We start from the raw sequence: 19,385 nt of genomic DNA on the forward strand, positions 1-19,385 counted from the left end.
CAAATCCCTGGAATGCCTGGACAACAAAGATGCATTCATCAGGATGCCCATTACATTCAACACCATCATCCCCTCAAAACTAATCAGTAAGCTTTAAAAACTGGGCCTCACTACCTGATTGTGCGTTTGGATCATGGATTTTCTCACCTTTAAACACCAGTCAATGCAGATTGACAAAAACATCTCAACAATCTTCTTTAGCACCGGAGCAACACAGTGCTGCATAAGTAGCCCTCTAATATGTGGCTAAGTACAAAAGCAACACCATATACAAGTTTGCTGATGGTACTACAGTATTGGGCTGTATAAAAGGGGACAATGAGTCAGCATAAAGGATTGAGATTGTAAACTTGGTTGAATGGTGTATTAACATCAACCTCTCACTCATTGTCACCAAGACCAAAGACCAGATTGTAAACTTTAGAAAACCAGAAGTGTACGATCCAATGAACATTGAGGAATCAGAGGTGGAAGGGATCAGCAAATTCCTGGAGGTCACTATCTCAGGGACCTGTCCTGGACCTAACATATTGATGCCATTGTGAAGAAAGCACAACAGCGCTCCCACTTTCTCAGCAGTTTGAGGATGTTCGGTATGTTATTGGAAACCTTAGCAAACTTCTACAGATGTGTGATGGAAAGTTTACTAACTGGCCACATTACAGTGACTCAGCCCAGGACATCAAAGGCAAAAATCCCTACACCATTGAGAACATCTACAGGGAACACTGCTGTTAGAGAGCAGCAACAATCATTAAGAATCCGCATCACCCAGGCATGCTCTGTTCGCGCTGCTGCCATCAGGAAGGAGGTATAGGTGCCACAAGACTCTCACTAGCAAGTTCGGGAATATTTACTACTCCTCAACTCACAGCACTCATTCAGTGACTCTTTTAAGGACTCGTATGTTGCTCATTATTTATTGCTGTATATTTATACTTCTGTATTGACAGTCAGTTTGTTTACATTTCTTTCTTTGAGGACACTTTACGGTTGGTAATTAGAAATCCTGCCTGACCCCAGAAAAAGAATCTCAAGGTTGTATGTGATGTCTGACAAGAAATTTCATTTGAAGATGCAATTTAATCCTGATATGTGCAGGCTGAACCATAAGAATATAAGATATTTGATCAGGAGTAGGGCATCTGGCCATTAATAATATTGTGGCTGAACAAGTTGTGGACTCGGCTCCACTGACCTGCCTTTTTCCGATTACCTTTAACTCTTCTACTATATAAAAATCTATCCATGTCTTTAAAAATTGGGAGAACTAATAAGGGTAATATGTAAATATTAAAGGTAAAGGATAGTAGAGCCCCAGGAATGCTGAAGAACGGAGGGACCTTGGTTTGTATCCCTGATGATAAGTAGATAAAGTGTTTCAGAAAGCACATGAAATGCTTGTTTCATTAGAAAATAACAGCAGAGAGGTTGTAGTGCAATTTTATAAATCACAGCTATAGTACTGTGATCATTTCTGGTCACCACACAATGGGAAGGATATGATTACAGGCCCTTCTACCTATGATGTCCATGTCTTTTTTTTTTGCGCATTGACACTGATCTCATAGCCTGTTCTGGGACCGTATCCTTGTTTGTCTTCCCTATTTAAGTGTTTCTTTAAATCAAAATCAGAATTTATTGTTGATATGCCATAGACATGGACCAGACAAGTGTTATATTAATATAGGGTGTTTTTAACAGACTATAACCACCACTAAACTGGCCAATGGGAAAGCATCTGTTATGAAGACTGATGCCCATGATGGTGCTGGCCGAGTTCACAACTCTCTGTAGCCGTTTCGTCCCTACCAGACAGTGATGCAACCAGTCAGAATGCTCTCCACAGTACACCTGCAAGAGTCTTTGGTGATGTACCAAATCTCCCCAAACTCCTAAGAAAGTATTCTTCTTTGGCTTGGCTTCGCGGACGAAGATTTATGGAGGGGTAAATGTCCACGTCAGCTGCAGGCTCGTTTGTGGCTGACAAGTCCGATGCGGGACAGGCAGACACGGTTGCAGCGGTTGCAGGGGAAAATTTGTTGGTTGGGATTGGGTGTTGGGTTTTTCCTCCTTTGTCTTTTGTCAGTGAGGTGGGCTCTGCGGTCTTCTTCAAAGGAGGTTGCTGCCCGCCGAACTGTGAGGCGCCAAGATGCACGGTTTGAGGCAATATCAGCCCACTGGCGGTGGTCAATGTGGCAGGCACCAAGAGATTTCTTTAGGCAGTCCTTGTACCTCTTCTTTGGTGCACCTCTGACACGATGGCCAGTGGAGAGCTCGCCATATAACACGATCTTGGGAAGGCGATGGTCCTCCATTCTGGAGACGTGACCTACCCAGCGCAGTTGGATCTTCAACAGCATGGATTCGATGCTGTCGGCCTCTGCCATCTCGAGTACTTCGATGTTAGGGATGAAGTCGCTCCAATGAATGTTGAGGATGGAGCGGAGACAACGCTGGTGGAAGCGTTCTAGGAACCATAGGTGATGCCGGTAGAGGACCCATGATTCGGAGCCGAACAGGAGTGTGGGTATGACAACGGCTCTGTATACGCTTATCTTTGTGAGGTTTTTCAGTTGGTTGTTTTTCCAGACTCTTTTGTGTAGTCTTCCAAAGGCGCTATTTGCCTTGGCGAGTCTGTTGTCTATCTCGTTGTCGATCCTTGCATCTGATGAAATAGTGCAGCCGAGATTGGTAAACTGGTTGACCGTTTTGAGTTTTGTGTGCCCGATGGAGATGTGGGGGGGGGGGGGGGGGGGGGCTGGTAGTCATGGTGGGGAGCTGGCTGATGGAGGACCTCAGAAAGTATACCCGCTGGCTATATCCACTTAAAGGTAACAATTGTATCTGATTCCACCACCTCTTGTATCAGCAAGTTCCAGATATCAATCACACTCTTATAGGGGGAAAAATCTTGTTCCTCAGATAACTCATCTGCCCCTCACCCTAAACCTCTATGACCCCTTTGCTTTTGAACCTGCAGCTATCATTTAAGAGATCCTGCCATTCATGCCTCTCATAATCACACATACTTCAGTCAGATCATCTAATCCAGGCATCATCCTGGTGAAAAACACAAACTACACATGCTGGAATCTTCAGCTCCTCCAGGAGCTCATGCTTTGCTCAACATACTGGAGGAGTTCACGAATCCAGATGTTGCCTAGGATGAAACGCTTTAGTTTAAAAGAAAGAGAGTGGCAAGGTTGGGCACATCATGGAGTGCAAGAGGCCGAGTGGCGACATGATAGAGACATGCAAAATTATGAGGGGAATAGAAAGGGTAGTTTAATTGTTTTATTTTTAAAAATATTCCCTTCTATGAGGTGGTCTTAAAGCAGAAAGCTAGGTTTAGAGGTGATCTGAGGACCTTTTTCACTCAGCGAAGGTTGGAGTCAGGAATACACTGCCTGAGTGGGCAAATGAGGCCTCAACTCTCACAATGTTCACAATGTTCCAGTCATTCACTTGAATTGCTACGGTTTTGAAAGCTACAGAATGTTGGAAACTGGCATTTGTTTAGATGAGCAACTGATGATGGGGCCCAAAGCCTAATTCTGTGCACTCAGACTCCCGGATTCACATGATCTGCTGGCTCAAGCAGAACGTTATGTGGCTTTTACAAATGTGTCCTAACTCTTGGATTGTTCTCTGCAGACTACATGGCCCACCTGGTGGAAGTGCAGCATGAGAGAGGAGCTACTGGTGGGCACACCTTCCACACACTGCTTACTACCTCCCTGCCCCCAAACAGAGGTACTGTTAGGAGTGTTGAGTTCTATATTTTATTCACTATCAAAGCTTTGTTGGCAATTTCCATTGCAGGATTCCACCTGTGTCCGTCATCTTGCCTTTCTGTGTTTTAAGGATCTGGAGTTGTATTAATTCCAGTCTGAAGTCTTAGTCTATGGCTCGAGACAAGGGTGGAGAGGAGTAGGACATCATTGGCAAGTCACCATGAGTTGGGCCAGAGTTCAGTGGGTTGTGATTCTCGAAGGATGATAGAGTGAGGATTAAACCTGTATATTTATTAGACCAAGTATTTATTAATCCAGCATGAAAATCCAAACCTCTCCTGTGTCAGTGGTAAAGCTGCTCTTTTTGTTCAAGTGATTTGAAATGATTCCATTTTTATAGCTGTTAAAATGTAGATTTCTTGTCATCCTAGAAAACGTAGAGCTCAATAGACAGAGCTCGAGCAATGCCACACCGCAGTGTCCCATCCGTATTAGAGGACCCACGCAAATCCCTGTAATCATGCCAGATGAAGATTTGGCTGGACTTTTTCTTCAGGTACAAAGACTGTGCTTGCTGTTTACATACAATACAACCATATTGCCAAAATCTAGGGTGGCTCAGTTTGTGTGGCAATTAGTGCAACATTATTACAGCCCAGTGACCCATGTTTGAATCCTCTGGTGTCTGTCAGGAGCTCTCCCCATGACCGTGTGGGTTTCGGCCGGGTGCTCCAGTTTCCTCCCACATTCTAAAGATGTTCAGGCTTCATAGGTTAATTGGTTGTATGTACAGCGTGGGCTCATGGGCCAGAAATGCCTGTTACCATGCTGTAGCTCGAAATTAAATTAACGTACTTCCATAATTCTTCCCACTGTCTTTCTTACTACCTCTTCTAGGATGTTGGTGGGTGTGAGGGAGGGTGTTGAGAACTGTTTAATTCAGTTGTTCCCAATACGATATGGCAGGATTAATAGAATTCCTGGCTTTTCCTGCTGATCTGAACAATAACATGAAGCATTTAAATCGAGCCTTTAATTTTGAAAACTAGGATGCTTTAGAAGAGGCGTGAACTAAAGTTCACCCATGAAGGCTTCTTAAAAAGAGCACTTGTGTGAATATTAAGTATCTATGCACCACTTTTTTCCCCCTCAATCTCCTGGGGAGGAAAGGTGGGCGGTCTAGTTGTGGCGCTCTGTCAGTCATGGTGAGTGAGGGAGGCTTGATTGCAGCTCTTTTCCAGCCTGTCCAGCATCGTAATCATGAATGCTTTCCTTCCAGCTTTTCCCAATGAACCCGGACCCAAGGTGGAAGACTGCAAACAGCCGCTCAGTCTCCCTGATGCTGCAGCATACGTTGGCTCAGGAGCTGTGTCATATCCGCCAAGGAAAGGCTGAAGAGACCGGTATCACCGTCCGTTTGCTCCAGGCTCTCTCTGCGCTGCTCAACTCCCCACACAGCAGGTCCTTCGCCTTGTCCATGCAGAGGAATTACGTCATCTCCTGCCCTTTATTGAGACAGCTTTATCAGTGTCAGGTATCATCCTGAATGTGTATGTAGCTGACTATAACTGGGAGTGTGCAACACACGCATTTGCCTACATTGGCATTTGTGTCATTGTACAGGAGAGTAGTGGGACATGACCTCTTGGCTGGAACTGATTCAGCCTCTTGTGGTGTTGTGCAGGAGGGGTCCTGGGACATGCCTTACTTTCTGGAGGCAGTAATTCAGTCAGATAAACCTTCCAAGTCTCTTGGACTCCAATCTTTGTCCTTGCTGTCAAATGTGGAAGTCTGAGACATTCTGACTGGCATCTGATGCAACATCTGCCAGGACACTCCATCCCTGGGATCTATGTGGCCAAGCTCAGTCTTGCTGGTATTCCCCAATGATTTCTTGGGATATCACTATTTATTTCCTTCTGCAGATCATTACCTGCCGTGGGTTCTGAGACTCCATTGGGTATCTTTGAGATACTGGGCTCGAGTAAAACAAAAGAACTGCAGATACTGGAATTTGACCAACAATAAGTTCTCAGTAGATGCTGCCTGACCTGTGGAGTTTTTTTCCTATATTTCCAAAGAGAAGTCAGAGGGACTTAGCGGGTCGGGCAGCATCCATGGAGAGAAATGGATAGCCAATGTTTTGGATCAGGACTCTGCGGCGAAACAAAAAGGGTCGTGACCTGAAACTTTTTGGCTATCCATTTCTCTCCATGGATGCTGCCTGACCCGCCGAGTCCCTCCGACTTCTCTTTGGAAAGGTACTAGAAGCAGAAACCGCTGAAAAGAAACTCAGCAGTTTAAAGCTATGGAGACACAGGAAGACAAGCTACTCTTGAACGGTGTACTGAATTTGCAATAGTTTCAACAGCACTCTGACCCTCCACGTTTTCAGCGCTCAGTTCACCCTGGGATACAATCCTGTAAATATTATTGCCCTCCAGTATGCATTTGTGCAATCTCACTCTAGCCATCAAGTATGAACTGGCATTTGAAATCTGGCATCCTAATGAGCTGAACACTGTTGCATTAGCCAGACTCCACTAGTGGGGGCCTTTCTGACAAGAACAGGGGAAGAGGATGGTGTCATTGGCTTCGGCCAATCTGGACCCACACATGGTCTTCTTTTTAATACCAAATACGTGCAACTTAGTGACAAATAAATCTGAGATTAGCTTTCATTTTTTGTTGAGGTTGTCAGCTTGTTTTCTTCTGTTCACAGAAAAGCGGACCTCAAGACTCAATGGCCGTGACCCTGTTCTGCAAAGTGGTGATACAGCTGCAGACGTGGCTGGACAATTCGGTGGCAGAAGATGGTCCTCTTCGTGCATTGCTGAAGTCCCTTGCTGCTCAGTGCTCCTTGAAGCACAGGACAGGCGATGGTACTGTAATAGTTATGTGTAATGGGTGATGGTACTGTAATAGTTATGTGTAACAGGCGATGGTACTATGGTAGTTATGTGTAACAGACAACAGTACTGTAATAGTTGTGTGTGACCAGGTGATGATACAATTTAATGCCTTTTAAACCTGAAGCTGGTCAAGGAACACTTGTCTGGACTCTGCTTTCAACCTAGTTCTTAATTTTAATTTAGACATAAAGGATGGTAAAGGCTCTACCTGCCCACTAGCCTGTGCCACCCAATTACACCAATTAACCTACAAACAATTCATTTTTTTTTTGAGGGTGGAGGAAATCCACATGTTCGTGAGTAAAATGTACAAATTCCATTCAGACAGCGACAAATTCAAACCTGTGTCACTGGTGCTGTAATAGCCTTGCGCTAACTGCTACACTAACCGTGCTGCCCTTAATACATCCCAAAGGAAGTAGTGTTGATGTATGGTCACTATTGTAAAATAGAAAACATAGTGGCCAACTTGTACACAAACACCAAAAACAAATATCCCAATGCTGCAAATCTGAAATAAATGTTGAAAATGCTTTGCAGATGAGGCTGGCCTGTGATTGGATGGTGGGGCAGGAATGATTAAAAAATCTCAAGGCATGGCGTAGTATCATGAGCTAGCAGTGGTGGGGCATTGGGGAATAACCAAAAGGTGTGATGGAGGTATAAATATTTGAAGACTAATGAATATATGAGATTACCATTGGTTAAAAAATATGCTACAAAAGCTGGAAATTTGAGATACAGAGGTAAGAGTCACTGACTTGTTTTTTCACATTGCACTCGAGAAGATAAGCTTGCATCAAGCTTTGTGAGAGTGTGGGTTTGATGAAGAAGAGCAGAGAAGGATTAGGTTAGCGCATTGTCAATAGTCAGCTGAACACTGGATCAGTTGGAAGCATTTCCACAAAGCCATTTCTAGCATTGTTCTCTTGCACACCCATTGAACCAGATGATGGGGTTAATATGGGGAGGTGGCCAGTGGTTGGCTTGACGAGTGGACTGTTTTTATGCTATATGGCTCTATGAGATATGATGTATCTTCTAGTTACATTGGTTTATTAATAAACACCAACCAGGACACTGAAAAGAGGGTCCCTACTTCTGATGCACCACCATTACTTTTCTGAGGAAGTGGGTCATATCTTCTGTGCTGTTCGGTACCTTGTTCTCTATGGAGAAAAGCTGATGTGATCCTTTTCTGGATTGGGGGGTGGTGGTTGGTGGGGGGGGGGGGGGGGGGGGGCGGGAGGGGTGGTTGGGAAAATTGTTACGAGCCCAAAGGACTCCAAAACTAGCAGCAACAGAAATTCACCAAGACATTGGCTCCTTAAACAAAACTGGTTTTAGTTTCTTTAATACAGAATAAGACCAATACTTATTACTATTAACTTAACCCTCCTTCTAATTCTAAGCACACGTGCATGTGTTCAGGAAAGTTCTTTTTCACTGTCCAATCATTCACTTTTCACTTCTCCAAGTTCACTAGTGTCAGGCAATCTTTCACACTGTGTACAGAATTGAACGGAGATTATATTCACCAGGCTCTGCTGCTTTAACTTAAGTTGTTACCGCTGAGGAAGGTCTTTGTTGGTTTCAGAGAGATATTCGTTGTTCATTGGGCACACAAACTGATCTCCTTCAATCAGCAACTGAAGTGTCTTACTGAAGAAACTTGCCCCCTCTTGGGTTTTTCCAAAAGCTAACCTCTTCTTCCAGGTGATCACAAGGAGTTCTTCTTTTTCTCCCCCCCCCCCCCCCCCATTTCAGGAGAAACACAATAACCAGCCACAACCTCTGGAAATGACTACAGAGATTTAGAATAGGCTGAAGTCAGAACTCAAAACCCATCTTGAAATGGGGTCTTGCAGCAGGTCTGCCAACTTGCAAAACCACATGGCTCCTCTTAGGACAACAAACTCCAACCAGACATTTAAAACTCTGTCACTAGTTTAGAAGCAAAAGATTTCTCAGTTCTTGAGCCTGGACGCTGTTCAAACATCCTGGTCCATTAACACCAACTTGTGAAACTCTCACAAGCACTTTCCATTGTCTCTGCAAAGCCAACTGTAGACACAAAGTCTACCCCTGCATAGTTCTTGGATAGCAAATGAGATGTTTGTTTGTGAAATGTGACCTAACAACTAAACCTCACAATTTTACCCTTTTAAGATCTATTTTATCATAATTTTATTAACTTATTCCTTAGCAGTATTAAAACTGGGGAATTCTTACCTTATCTCCTGGTAGGCCTGAGAGAAGCCTGCTCTTTCTGCTGTCTTGAAGTAGTGTGACCAGATTATTGAATGAGATAAGAATTACTTAATTTTTGATTTTTGATCATTCTCCCTTCTTTAACCCTCACCCCACCCACCACTACCAACAAATCCTAGGGGAATTAAAGTAAAATCAGCTTACTTTTTATTATCTCCTGGAGCAGTCTGCTGGAGACTGCCAGCCAACACTTTGCTTCTATCATCCCCCTGTGATTAATGGCACAACATTTAGCAAAACTGAAAGGGAAATTTGACATTTGGCAATACTGCTCATTCCCTGAGGCTGTCATCGGTCACGATGAGTCAGATGCTGCAGTCTTATCACACTGTTGTCACAAGTTCCTCCCACCCTTTTGCAGTATAATTCTTTGGGCTCAAGGTATGCCTGTCAAAGTTTGTCCACTTTTTATCTGGGCTAGCAGCCCAGTGTCCTTGTTCACTCTTTTAAACCCAAGCCTCATTGATATTAGTATCAAAGAGTATTATTTTAAAGTTTGCTTCATTTGATCCCAGCCTTGCATCAGACTTGGCTCATCTTTGTGAGGTTAGACAGACCTGAGACTATCCCAAATCACTCGACAGTCAATTATGCCCTTTTGCACTGTAATGCAGGAAATAAGACACAACTTCACAGTTACTAAACTCACACAAACAATGCAATTAAGTGTGGTGGGTGCCTGGGGTAGGAGTGAAAGCAGATGCAGTAGCAACATTTAAGAGGCTTTGAGATAGGTACATGAATATAAAGGAGATGGAGAAAGCAAGCATCAGATTCTTAATTTGATTCGACTCATATTTAGCACAGGCACGTGGGTCAAATGGCCTGATCCTGCGTTATACTCTTCTGTGATTTTGACTGAGGGTGAAATATTGCTCAGAATTTGAAAGCATCCCTTCTTCGAGATAGTGCTGTGGAATCTTTTAAGTCCATCCAAGAAAATGGATGAGGCTTGGTTTAAATTCTTGTCTCCCAGCTGCGCAATATTCCTCAGTACAGAACTGGGAGTCTTAGAAGTATTATAGCTGTACAGTGAGGCCACTCCTAAATTATCATATGCAGTTTTGGTCCCCTAATGTAAGAACTCAATGTATAGACTTTAGAGCTTAGAATAGACACCCAAGGCTAATTTCTTGCATGAGAGGGTTGTCCTATCACAGGTGGTTGAAGAAATTTGGTATTTATTTTTTGGAGTGTAAGAGTGGGAGGTGTACCCAATGGGATATACCAGGTCCTGAGGGGAAATGACAGGGTAAATGTTGAGATATTTCCACAAGTGGTTGAATCTCAAACAAGGGGCCATGGTTACGAGATCCGAGGATATTTGATCAAAACTGAACCTTCTCGGTCAAGGGTGGGAAATCTCTGGAATTTGCTATCCCAAAGCATTGAAGTGATGAGATTATGGGGGATGGTTAAAAAGGCGATAGGTACATTTTGAAAATTTGGGGAACTCGGGGATGTGGAGAAGTGGTTAGCGTAACATCTTTACAGAGCCAGTGATTGGGACTGGGGTTCATATGCCACGCTGTCCGTAAAGGATTGGTACATTCTCCCCGTGTCTACGTGGAATTTCCCCGGGAGCTCCAGTTTCCTCCCACCGCTTGAAACATACTGAGGGTGTAGGTTAATTGGGTATAAATTGTGCATCACGGACTTGTGGGCTGAAATGGCCTGTTACTTTACTGTATGTCTAAATTTATTTTTTTAAAAAGGTAAGGCCTGGGAAAGATCAGCCATAATCATATCAAATGTTGGGCAGACATAAGTGACTGAGTGTTCAACTCTTGCATCTATTCTCTTATCTTCACATGTATCCTCTCCTTATTTGTCGTTTGTGGCATGAACACGTGTTCCCCAAATACCTACCTATCAGCCTAACTCCATCATATTAAGTCTAAGAGCTTTACAAGCTGAACCTTCCTGTTACTATCCCAGCTGGTAACAATTAATTCACAACAGCTTGGAAGATGCACTAGAAAGTGTCTGGGCCCTTGTGGTCAGAAACATATTGGGTGGCTTTTTTAAAATAATTAATCAACCAGGCATTTAATTAGAAGTTGCTTTAAATATGTAAATAGATTTACAGAATTTTGTCCTGCAAAATTCAGACAATACTTTGCTGGAGTAGCCAAGTTAGAATGGTCTTGAACTGACACGAGTTCCTTCCAGTCACTGTTTCAAAATGTATGCCTGGGATATTTGTATTTTGGATACTTCTGGGTTTAAGCTGGACAGTCACTGATCTAAGATGACTCGTGTTTCAAAATTTCAAATGCAACACCATGATATCAAGTTTGTAAAGACATATTTTCAATCAATATTTGGGCCATTTACAAAGTATATTTCAGAAATTTCCAAATTAGCCTAACTGGGATTTATGGAGCCTCTTCCCAAAACTGCATTTTGCACTGATTGGGATAACCCAAGCTCAGTGAAGATGTTGCATTATTGCATGACCATGAATATAACACCCAGTACCACATCTGTTAAGATTGAGCTTATAACTTTCCTTTGTTATTTGAAATATTAGGGTCCTGGGCCTTTTACACAGCTTGGAGTACATTGTTGGATTGTGTTTTCACAGTCAGAACTAACTTCAGGCACCTGGCGGAGCAGCTGACCTATCGGCAGGACCACGAGTTAGCAGTTCAAGCAGTAATGTCGAATCTGAAAGCTGGGGAGGCATGCAATGTGGAGCCAGAGTTAATGGGAAGAGGTATGAAGCCACTGCAACACATGGCAAACCCATCCTGCTTACTTCAAAATTGGTTACTAGATGGAAATAATTCAGCACAAGGATGATAGATGAAAAATTACAGTAGTTTTAAAAATATCATGGTAAAGGTAAATGTTCCATTATTGTTACATTATGCTACCTTTAGAATGTAACATACATGAAATTCTGACTTTTGTCTACTGTAAGGCAGACAGAGGGTCGACACTTTGTCCAATGCCCCTCACAGAAACCTACAGCCCCTGGAGTTCCTAGGTGGTCTCCCTCCAGGTACTGACCCCTGGAAATTCTGACCAGGACTGTGCCAACTTAGCTTCCGAGATCAAACAATCTCAGGCATATTCAGGCTATTAGGCTTCTTCTTTTTTCCCTGTAGTAAAATGATTAAATTAAATTTATTTGTTACTGAATACCTAGTACAGTGAGAAGGGTTCTTCTGCAAATAAACCAACAGGTTACACTGATTTAGATTTAGATTTCCGATTTATTGTCAGAGTACATACATGACATCACATACAACCCTGAGATTCCTTTTTCCTCTGGTCATGTAAAAAAAATAAACACTACACAACATGAACATGTAAACAACCAAAAGAACTAAACAGATAATGAATGTAAACAAACTGCAATACAGAGAGAACAAAGAATGTCAATAAAGTGCACAAGTAAGAGTCCTTAAATGAGTCTCTGATTTTGTCATTGAGAAGACTGATGGTGAAGGGTAGCAGCTATTCCTGAGCCTGGTGGTGCGAAACTGGTGGCACCGATACCTCTTTCCTGATGGTAGCAGCGAGAGCAGAGCGCGTGCTGGGTGGTGAGGGTCTTTGATGATTACTGCTGCCCTCCAATGGCATCATTCACTGTAAATGTACTCAATAGTGTGGAGGGTTTAGCCTGTGATGTTCTGGGGTGTGTCCATTACCTTTTGGAGGGCTTTATGCTCAGGGGTATTGGTGTGTTCCCATACCAGACATTGATGCAGTGGTCAGCACACTTTCCAACACATCTCTGCAGAAATTTGCCAAGGTTTCTGACGTCATATCAAACCCCCACAAACTCCTCAGGAATTGGAGGCCCTGATGTGTTTTCTTCACGATGCAATTGGTGTGTGGGGTCTAGGAAAGATCCTCTGAAATAGTGATTCCCAAGAACTTAAATGTGCTCACCCTCTCCACCTCTGATCCCCCAATGTTCACTGGATTGTGAACCTCTGGCTTTCCCTTCCTGAAGTCAACATCAGCTCCTTAGTTTTGGTGGCATTGAGTCCAAAGTTGTCGTTGCTAGACAACAAAGATTTTGGTTCCCGAACACTTTTGGGTGTATTTTATGGATTTTGCGCAGCTGATCATGAAAATCACCATAAAATTTTCCTATTACATACTGTTTTTTAGATATGACCTATTTTTGTGATTTCCTGTCATATTTTAAGTCTACAAGTGTATTACCCACAAAGCAAGCTATTTTGGACAGTCTGGACATGCACTTAGTGCAGATTTTTTAAAAATTTAAATTTAGTCATACCGCACAGTAACAGGGTTTCACTGTATAGAGGTAACAACTAGAGAGACTGCAATACTGGATCTCCTATTAGGGAACGAGACAGGACAGCTGACAGAAGTATGTGTAGGGGAACATTTTGGGTCCAGTGATCATAATGTCACTAGTTTCAAGTTAATTATGAAGAAGGATGGGTCTGGGCCTCTGGTTGAGATTCTAAATTGGAGAAAGGCCAATTCTGAGGCATGAGAAAGGATTTTAATTGTGTGAATTGGGTAGGTTGTTTTTGGGCAAGGATATGCGAGGTAAGTGGAGGATCTTCAAAGGGGAAATTTCGAGAGTACAGAGTTTGAATGCTCCTGTCAGGATTAAAGCCAAGGTTAGTAGGCATAGAGAACCTTGGTTTTTGAGGGATATTGGGGAACTGGTTTAAAAGAAGAGAGAAGTGTACAGCAGGTAGAGTCAACATGGAGCAAATGAGGTACTAGAGGAGTATGAAAATGAAAGAAAAACCTCAAGAAAGAAACCAGGACGACTAAAGGAAGACGTGAGGTTTTGGCAGATAATGTAAGGGAAGAGTCTAAGGGTTTCTAAGGTCTATTAAGAGGAAGAGGATAGTAAGCGACAAAATTGGTCCCCTTGAAGATAAGAATGGTGGGTTTGTAGAAAGCCAAAAGAGATGGGGAGGAAGATTTCTTTTCCCCATCAGTATTCACTCAGGAAAAGGGCACAGAGTCATGGGAAGTAAGTAAAACAAGCAGTGAGGTCATATAATCTATGCAGATTAAAAAGGGGAGGAAGTGCTTGCTGCCTTAAAGCAAATAAGGATGGATAAATCCCCAGGGCCTGACAAGATATTCCCTTGGACCTTGAGGGAGGCTAGTGTAGAAATTGTAGGGGCTCTGGCAGAAATATTTAATTATAGGCCGGTAAGCCTGACGTAGTAGGTAAATGACTAGAAGGTGTTCTAAGAGATGGGCTGTACTATTATTGTATAACCAGAAACAGATTAGGGTGTGATAGGTCGTATTTAACCAATCTTAGAGTTTTTCAAGGAGGATTCCAGACAAGTTGGCAAAGGAAAGGCTGTGGATGTTGTCAACATGGCCTTTGACAAGGTCCCGCATGGGAGATTAGTCAAGAAGGTTCAGGAGCTTGGTATTCATGGTGAAGAAATGAACTGGATTTGACAATGGCTGGGCAGGAGAAGCCAGAGAGTAGTGGTGGATGATGGCTTCTCAGAATGGAGGGCAGCGACTAGTTCCTCAAGGATTGGTGCTGGGACCATTGTTGTTAGTCATGATCTGGATGATAATGTGGTAAGTTGGATCAGCAAATTTGCAGATGACACTAAGATTGGAGACATTGTGGACAGTAAAGAAGGTTTTCAAAGCTTGCAGAGGGGGATGGACCAGCTGGAAAAATGGGCTGAAAAATGGTAAATGGAATTTAATGCACCCAAGTGTGAGGTGTTGCATTTTGGGAGGATAAACCAAGAAAGGACATACATGGGAAATGGTAGGAGACTGAAGGGTGTGGTAGAAAAGAGGGATCTGGGAATACAGATACATACATCCCAGAAAGTGGCATCACAGGTGGATAGGGTTGTAAAGAGAGCTTTTGGTATATTGGCCTTCATAAATCAATGTGTGGAGTACAAGAGTTGGGATGTTAAGTATAAGACATTGGTGATGCCAAATGTGGAATATTGTGTGCCACTTTGGTCACCTAACTGCAGGAAAGATATCAATAAGATTTTCAAAAATGTGCAGAGAACATTTATTAGGATGTTGTGTGGACTTCAGGAACTGAGTTACAGGGTAAGGTTATTCAGGTTAGGACTTTATTCCCTGGACCTTAGAAAAATGAAGGGAGGTTTGATAGAGGTATTTTAAAAATATGAGGACAGAGTAAATGTAGATAGGCTTTTTTCCACTGAGGGTAAGGAAGATGCAAACGAAAGGACTTAGGTTAAGGGTGAAAGTGGAAAACTTCTTCACACAGAGAGTGGTGGGAGTGTGAAACGAGCTGCCAGCTGAAGTCGGGAATGTAAACATTTAAGAAGAATTCGGCAGGTACAGAGATGGGGCAGTTATGGATCGTTATGGACTGAGTGCAGGTCAATGGGACGAGGCAAAAAATATATAATAATTCAGCACAGACTAGAAAGGCCGAAGGGGCCTGTTTCTGTGCTGTAATGTTCTATGGTTCTGGGACACAAGTGTGCAGAGGTTGAGCTGAGTTGCATAAGTGATGGTTTCCACAATGAGCAAATTGAAAAAGAGTGAAGGGAATCGTATAACGCATTTGAGTGTAACAAAAATAGGTTTAAAAAGTCCAGATTTGTCCGGAGTTTGGATTGTGCATCTGCACTCCAAAACTGAGGGATTATATGATGAAGAGAAGCAAAATTTAACAAAGTCAATTAATAGGAGTCATTGTGCCATCCTGTGGTTCAGTAGTTACACAAAGCTTTTCCGTTGTCTTTATTTTGGTGTCTGTACCTGTTACTGATTATCACCAAAATTCTCTCAATCCCACAGTATTAAAGGGTCTAATTGAGGTGCGGTCTCCCTACCTGGAGGAATTATTGACGCTTGTCCTCACTGCCACCCCAGAAGTGGCCACACAGCAGGCTGCCATGGATCCAGTGATTGTGATAACCACACTTCTTCACCAGGAAGGAGAAGAGTCAGCAGTAAAGATGGAGGTTGACGGCAACAGGTAAGTTGCGGCACTTAGTGAGGAGGTCGTTGTGAGGAGCGCAGCAATTTAATGTGAGGGTGTATAATGATCAACCATTGGGACTAATTGGTAGCAGCAGGCACTGAAAGGAATGGAAATCTTGGACTCATTTTGGCATATTGTGGTCCAAAATGTCCAGCCACCGAGTAGCCAGCTGAAGACTGTTGCAGGTAGTTGAAGGTTTGCATTACAGGTTCTGATATCCACAACTCAAGTTCAATTGCTCTAGTAAGTACTTTGTTTGCTGATGTTAATGTGTGTCCTTTAGGCCAGCAGACTGCTCCTTGAGCCATGTCTCTGCCTCTCTTGGAGAGGAGAATTTGAAAGTGCTTCTCTGCTCACCCTTCCAGCTTCTGGGAGCCCTTCGACCCAGGGGAAATCAGATGAGAAATTTGCTGAATATCCAGTTTTGAGTCCACAATCTTCAAGTTCAAGAGCAAAAATATTTAATGTTGCAAGTGCATTTGGAGATGCGTGAATAGTGAGAGGAGATGGGCACAGACAACTGGTAAATTCCATGTCAATTATCAATCTCATGTTTCCCAGAGACAAGTTTTCAGTCTTTTTTCATCTTGGGTTTCCAGCATTTGTTGCACTTATCCAAGGGTGCAATGCTAATTTTTTAGGTGCCAGAGCTGACAAAATGCCTGCCATTTCCTATATCCTCTCACACCCAATTTGTGTACTGTGATGGAATACTTGGAAATGTTTTTGGGAGATAAATTGGTAAAAATTAGAGAAGGTTACATACATGCACACACTTTAAAACAGATCTTATTTGAAATACTGAAAGAATTCATATTCAGTGACTTTACAGAAACTATGGAGAATGCTGTGCGCATTTGACAAGTAGGTGCTAATTGAAATGATGTCATGAAATGAATCAGCTATTATCTTGGAAGAGCCAGGTTGTCTGTGTTGGACCTTTTTGCAAGGCTTTTGACCTCTCTGCAAAGTGCTCACTCAGAGGTCATTGAGAGGTTTGTTTACCTAAAACAACAGTTGGACTAGAAGACTGACTCCTATTGTTTGCTGGAGAAGGCGGGGGTTTTGCAAGTGAGAGAGAGAAGGACATGCTGCAGGCAGTTTGGAGTCTGAGATAGAGACAGATGGAAGTCTTTGACTGTGTGTGGCACAGAAAGCTATAACAAGCCCGGAGAAGCTTGTTGGAACTGAAACAGAAGCTCCAGAGTGGCGGATGGCTGGAAGTGCTATCTGTCTGATGTTTCTCTTGGTATAAGAGGAACAGAAACGAACTCTGTGGTAGCCTGAAAGAAAGAAGTTACCATCTGGAGAACCCTGATGGGGCAAGTTTCATCAGCAAGACATTGAGGTGACTAATGGTGGTACCTCAGTGGTGGAAATCCTGGAACAGCACATCTCTCTACAAACCTACGAGAATCTTCCTGAGTGGTAAACATTTACCTTTCGAGTACCAAAGCCTGGTGAACTTTATATATGTTAAATTCTGTGCACAGTATAAGAATTGCCTGCAACCAGTGAACTTGGAAGAATGAGAAGTGAGATTGAACTGTAAACCGAAGAAGTTTTCGTAAATTTACACACACATTTCATACAAGTGCGCTTAGAATTGGATGGGGGGTTACGTTGGGTTAGTTAAGTTAATAGTGATAAGTACAAGTTTGATTCTTTTTTTCATGTTTAAAGATAATTAAAAAACAACTTTTGTTTAAGCAACCATTTGTCGTGGAGAATATCTATTGCTGCTGGGTTTTTTGGGTCCTTTGGGCTCGTAACAGTACATTCTCATTACATGAATGGAGCCAGGAAGTTGCCCAGTACAAGAAATGAGCAAGTACACAAATTGGGTGCTCCACAAAAATATAGTGATAGGTAAGACATTGACAAGGTTATAGCCTTTCACTACATTCAATGTATAATAGGTAAAAATAAAACCTATCTAATTTAATAATATGGCAAAGTATTGCATGGTTGTTCTCACTAAATATCTGCAGAGGTCTGGCAGATTAATTCTAGTGAGGAAAGGATTGTCTAATCCCCAAAATGTGTCTTGTCTCTGGCCCTTTCTTTCTCAGGCCTCCCCCTTGTTTTTCTCTTTAAAATGCCACCTCTCTTTCTGTACATACCTTGAGTTTGCCCTATCTCTCCACATCATGAGTTTCTCTCTCTGTGTCTGTCTTGTCCTGGTAAATTTTTCTTACCATGTGGATTACCTCTTGGAACTCTGTTTTGTTTTATTCCTTCCTCTTACTTTCTTGGTCATTCTTTCTTTCTCCACCCAAACCTTCAGGTCACAACTCTCATTGTCCCTATTCCATGACCCTCACTTTTTTCCTGCGTCTCTTACATCTATTTAGGCCAGGTCTCCCTTCAATCTGGATTTGTCCCTCTCTCCCACTATGACTTCTCTTACCCTCCCATCCCCCCACCTGATTTGGGTCTCACTAGAAATCTCCCTATCTATCCTAGATCCCTCTCTCTTTCTTGTCCCAAAGCTCACTCTATCCATACATATATCTCCCTCTCTGATCTTCTCTCAACCAAGTCTTAGACTATTCAAAGTCTTAGACTATTTCCCCAGTTTCCCTCTATTCCAGGACTCTCTCTTTCTATCTCATATTTCTCTCTCCTGGGGTTTTTCCCTCTGTCCTGCATCACTCTATCCCAGGTCTCCTCTCTCACTGTCCCTAATCTCCTTGTCGATTTATCTTTCTCACTATCCCAGGTCTGTCTTTCTCTCCTGTGTCTCCTTATCATTCGCTACTTTCTCTCCCAGGTCTTCTTCTATCTCTCCCTCTCGATCCTGGGTCTATCTCCCAGGTTTCTGCCCCAACACCCTCCCCCCTCCGCCTCTCTCTCTCTCACACACACACACACACACACACACACACACACACACACACACACACACACACACACACACACACACCTCTAAGGTATCTCTCAATATTGATTCTGTAATTCTGAGTCTCTATCTCTTTCCCATGCTTCTATCTATCCTATGCTTCTCTCTCCCCCTCTCTCTATCCAGTGCCTTTCTTCCCCCTCACCCCCATCTCTTGTCTCTCCCTTTTTCCCAGGTCTTTCTCACTCTAATCTCACCAGTACAACTTTGACCCCAGCCAGAGAGCACTCCTCTCCGACAACTGCTGAGAAATGAAAAAATTAATTTCTACTTGAGGAGTAATTTTGAATGGAATACTGTTATCGGTTTGATCCATTCTGTAAGTTGAGAGCACAGCTGAATTGATAGAGGTGGTCAAAACGTGGGCTGGATGGGATATCAGAGCCTACGCTGCCAGGACCTTACATTATGGGCCCAACCAGATGGTAAAATCCCTCTCCGTGTAAGTATCACGAGATTTAGTGGGACAAGGTGTCCGCATTCGCACACATCGGAGTACAGGGGCAGTAGTGTAAGTATCGCAAGATTTAACGGGACAAGGTGTCCTCACTCGTACACGTTGGAGTACAGGGGCAGTAGAGAGTGTCTCCCATTCATTC

The 19,385-nt window shown here is 43.0% G+C and overlaps 1 protein-coding gene across 1 annotated transcript in view; it reads left to right on the forward strand.

Moving 5' to 3' along the window:
* The window catches only part of ints1 (integrator complex subunit 1), a 160,316-nt gene that overhangs the window by 95,642 nt on the left and 45,289 nt on the right, over positions 1–19,385 (forward strand). Inside the window, exons 29-34 of the mRNA XM_069928346.1 lie at positions 3,658–3,756; positions 4,169–4,293; positions 5,017–5,271; positions 6,460–6,619; positions 11,508–11,639; positions 15,698–15,878. Coding sequence (XP_069784447.1) covers positions 3,658–3,756; positions 4,169–4,293; positions 5,017–5,271; positions 6,460–6,619; positions 11,508–11,639; positions 15,698–15,878 — 952 coding nt within the window. The remainder of the gene's footprint in view (positions 1–3,657; positions 3,757–4,168; positions 4,294–5,016; positions 5,272–6,459; positions 6,620–11,507; positions 11,640–15,697; positions 15,879–19,385) is intronic.

Source organism: Narcine bancroftii, chromosome 3, assembly GCF_036971445.1.
Source record: "Narcine bancroftii isolate sNarBan1 chromosome 3, sNarBan1.hap1, whole genome shotgun sequence".
In the NCBI taxonomy this organism is placed as follows: domain Eukaryota; kingdom Metazoa; phylum Chordata; class Chondrichthyes; order Torpediniformes; family Narcinidae; genus Narcine; species Narcine bancroftii.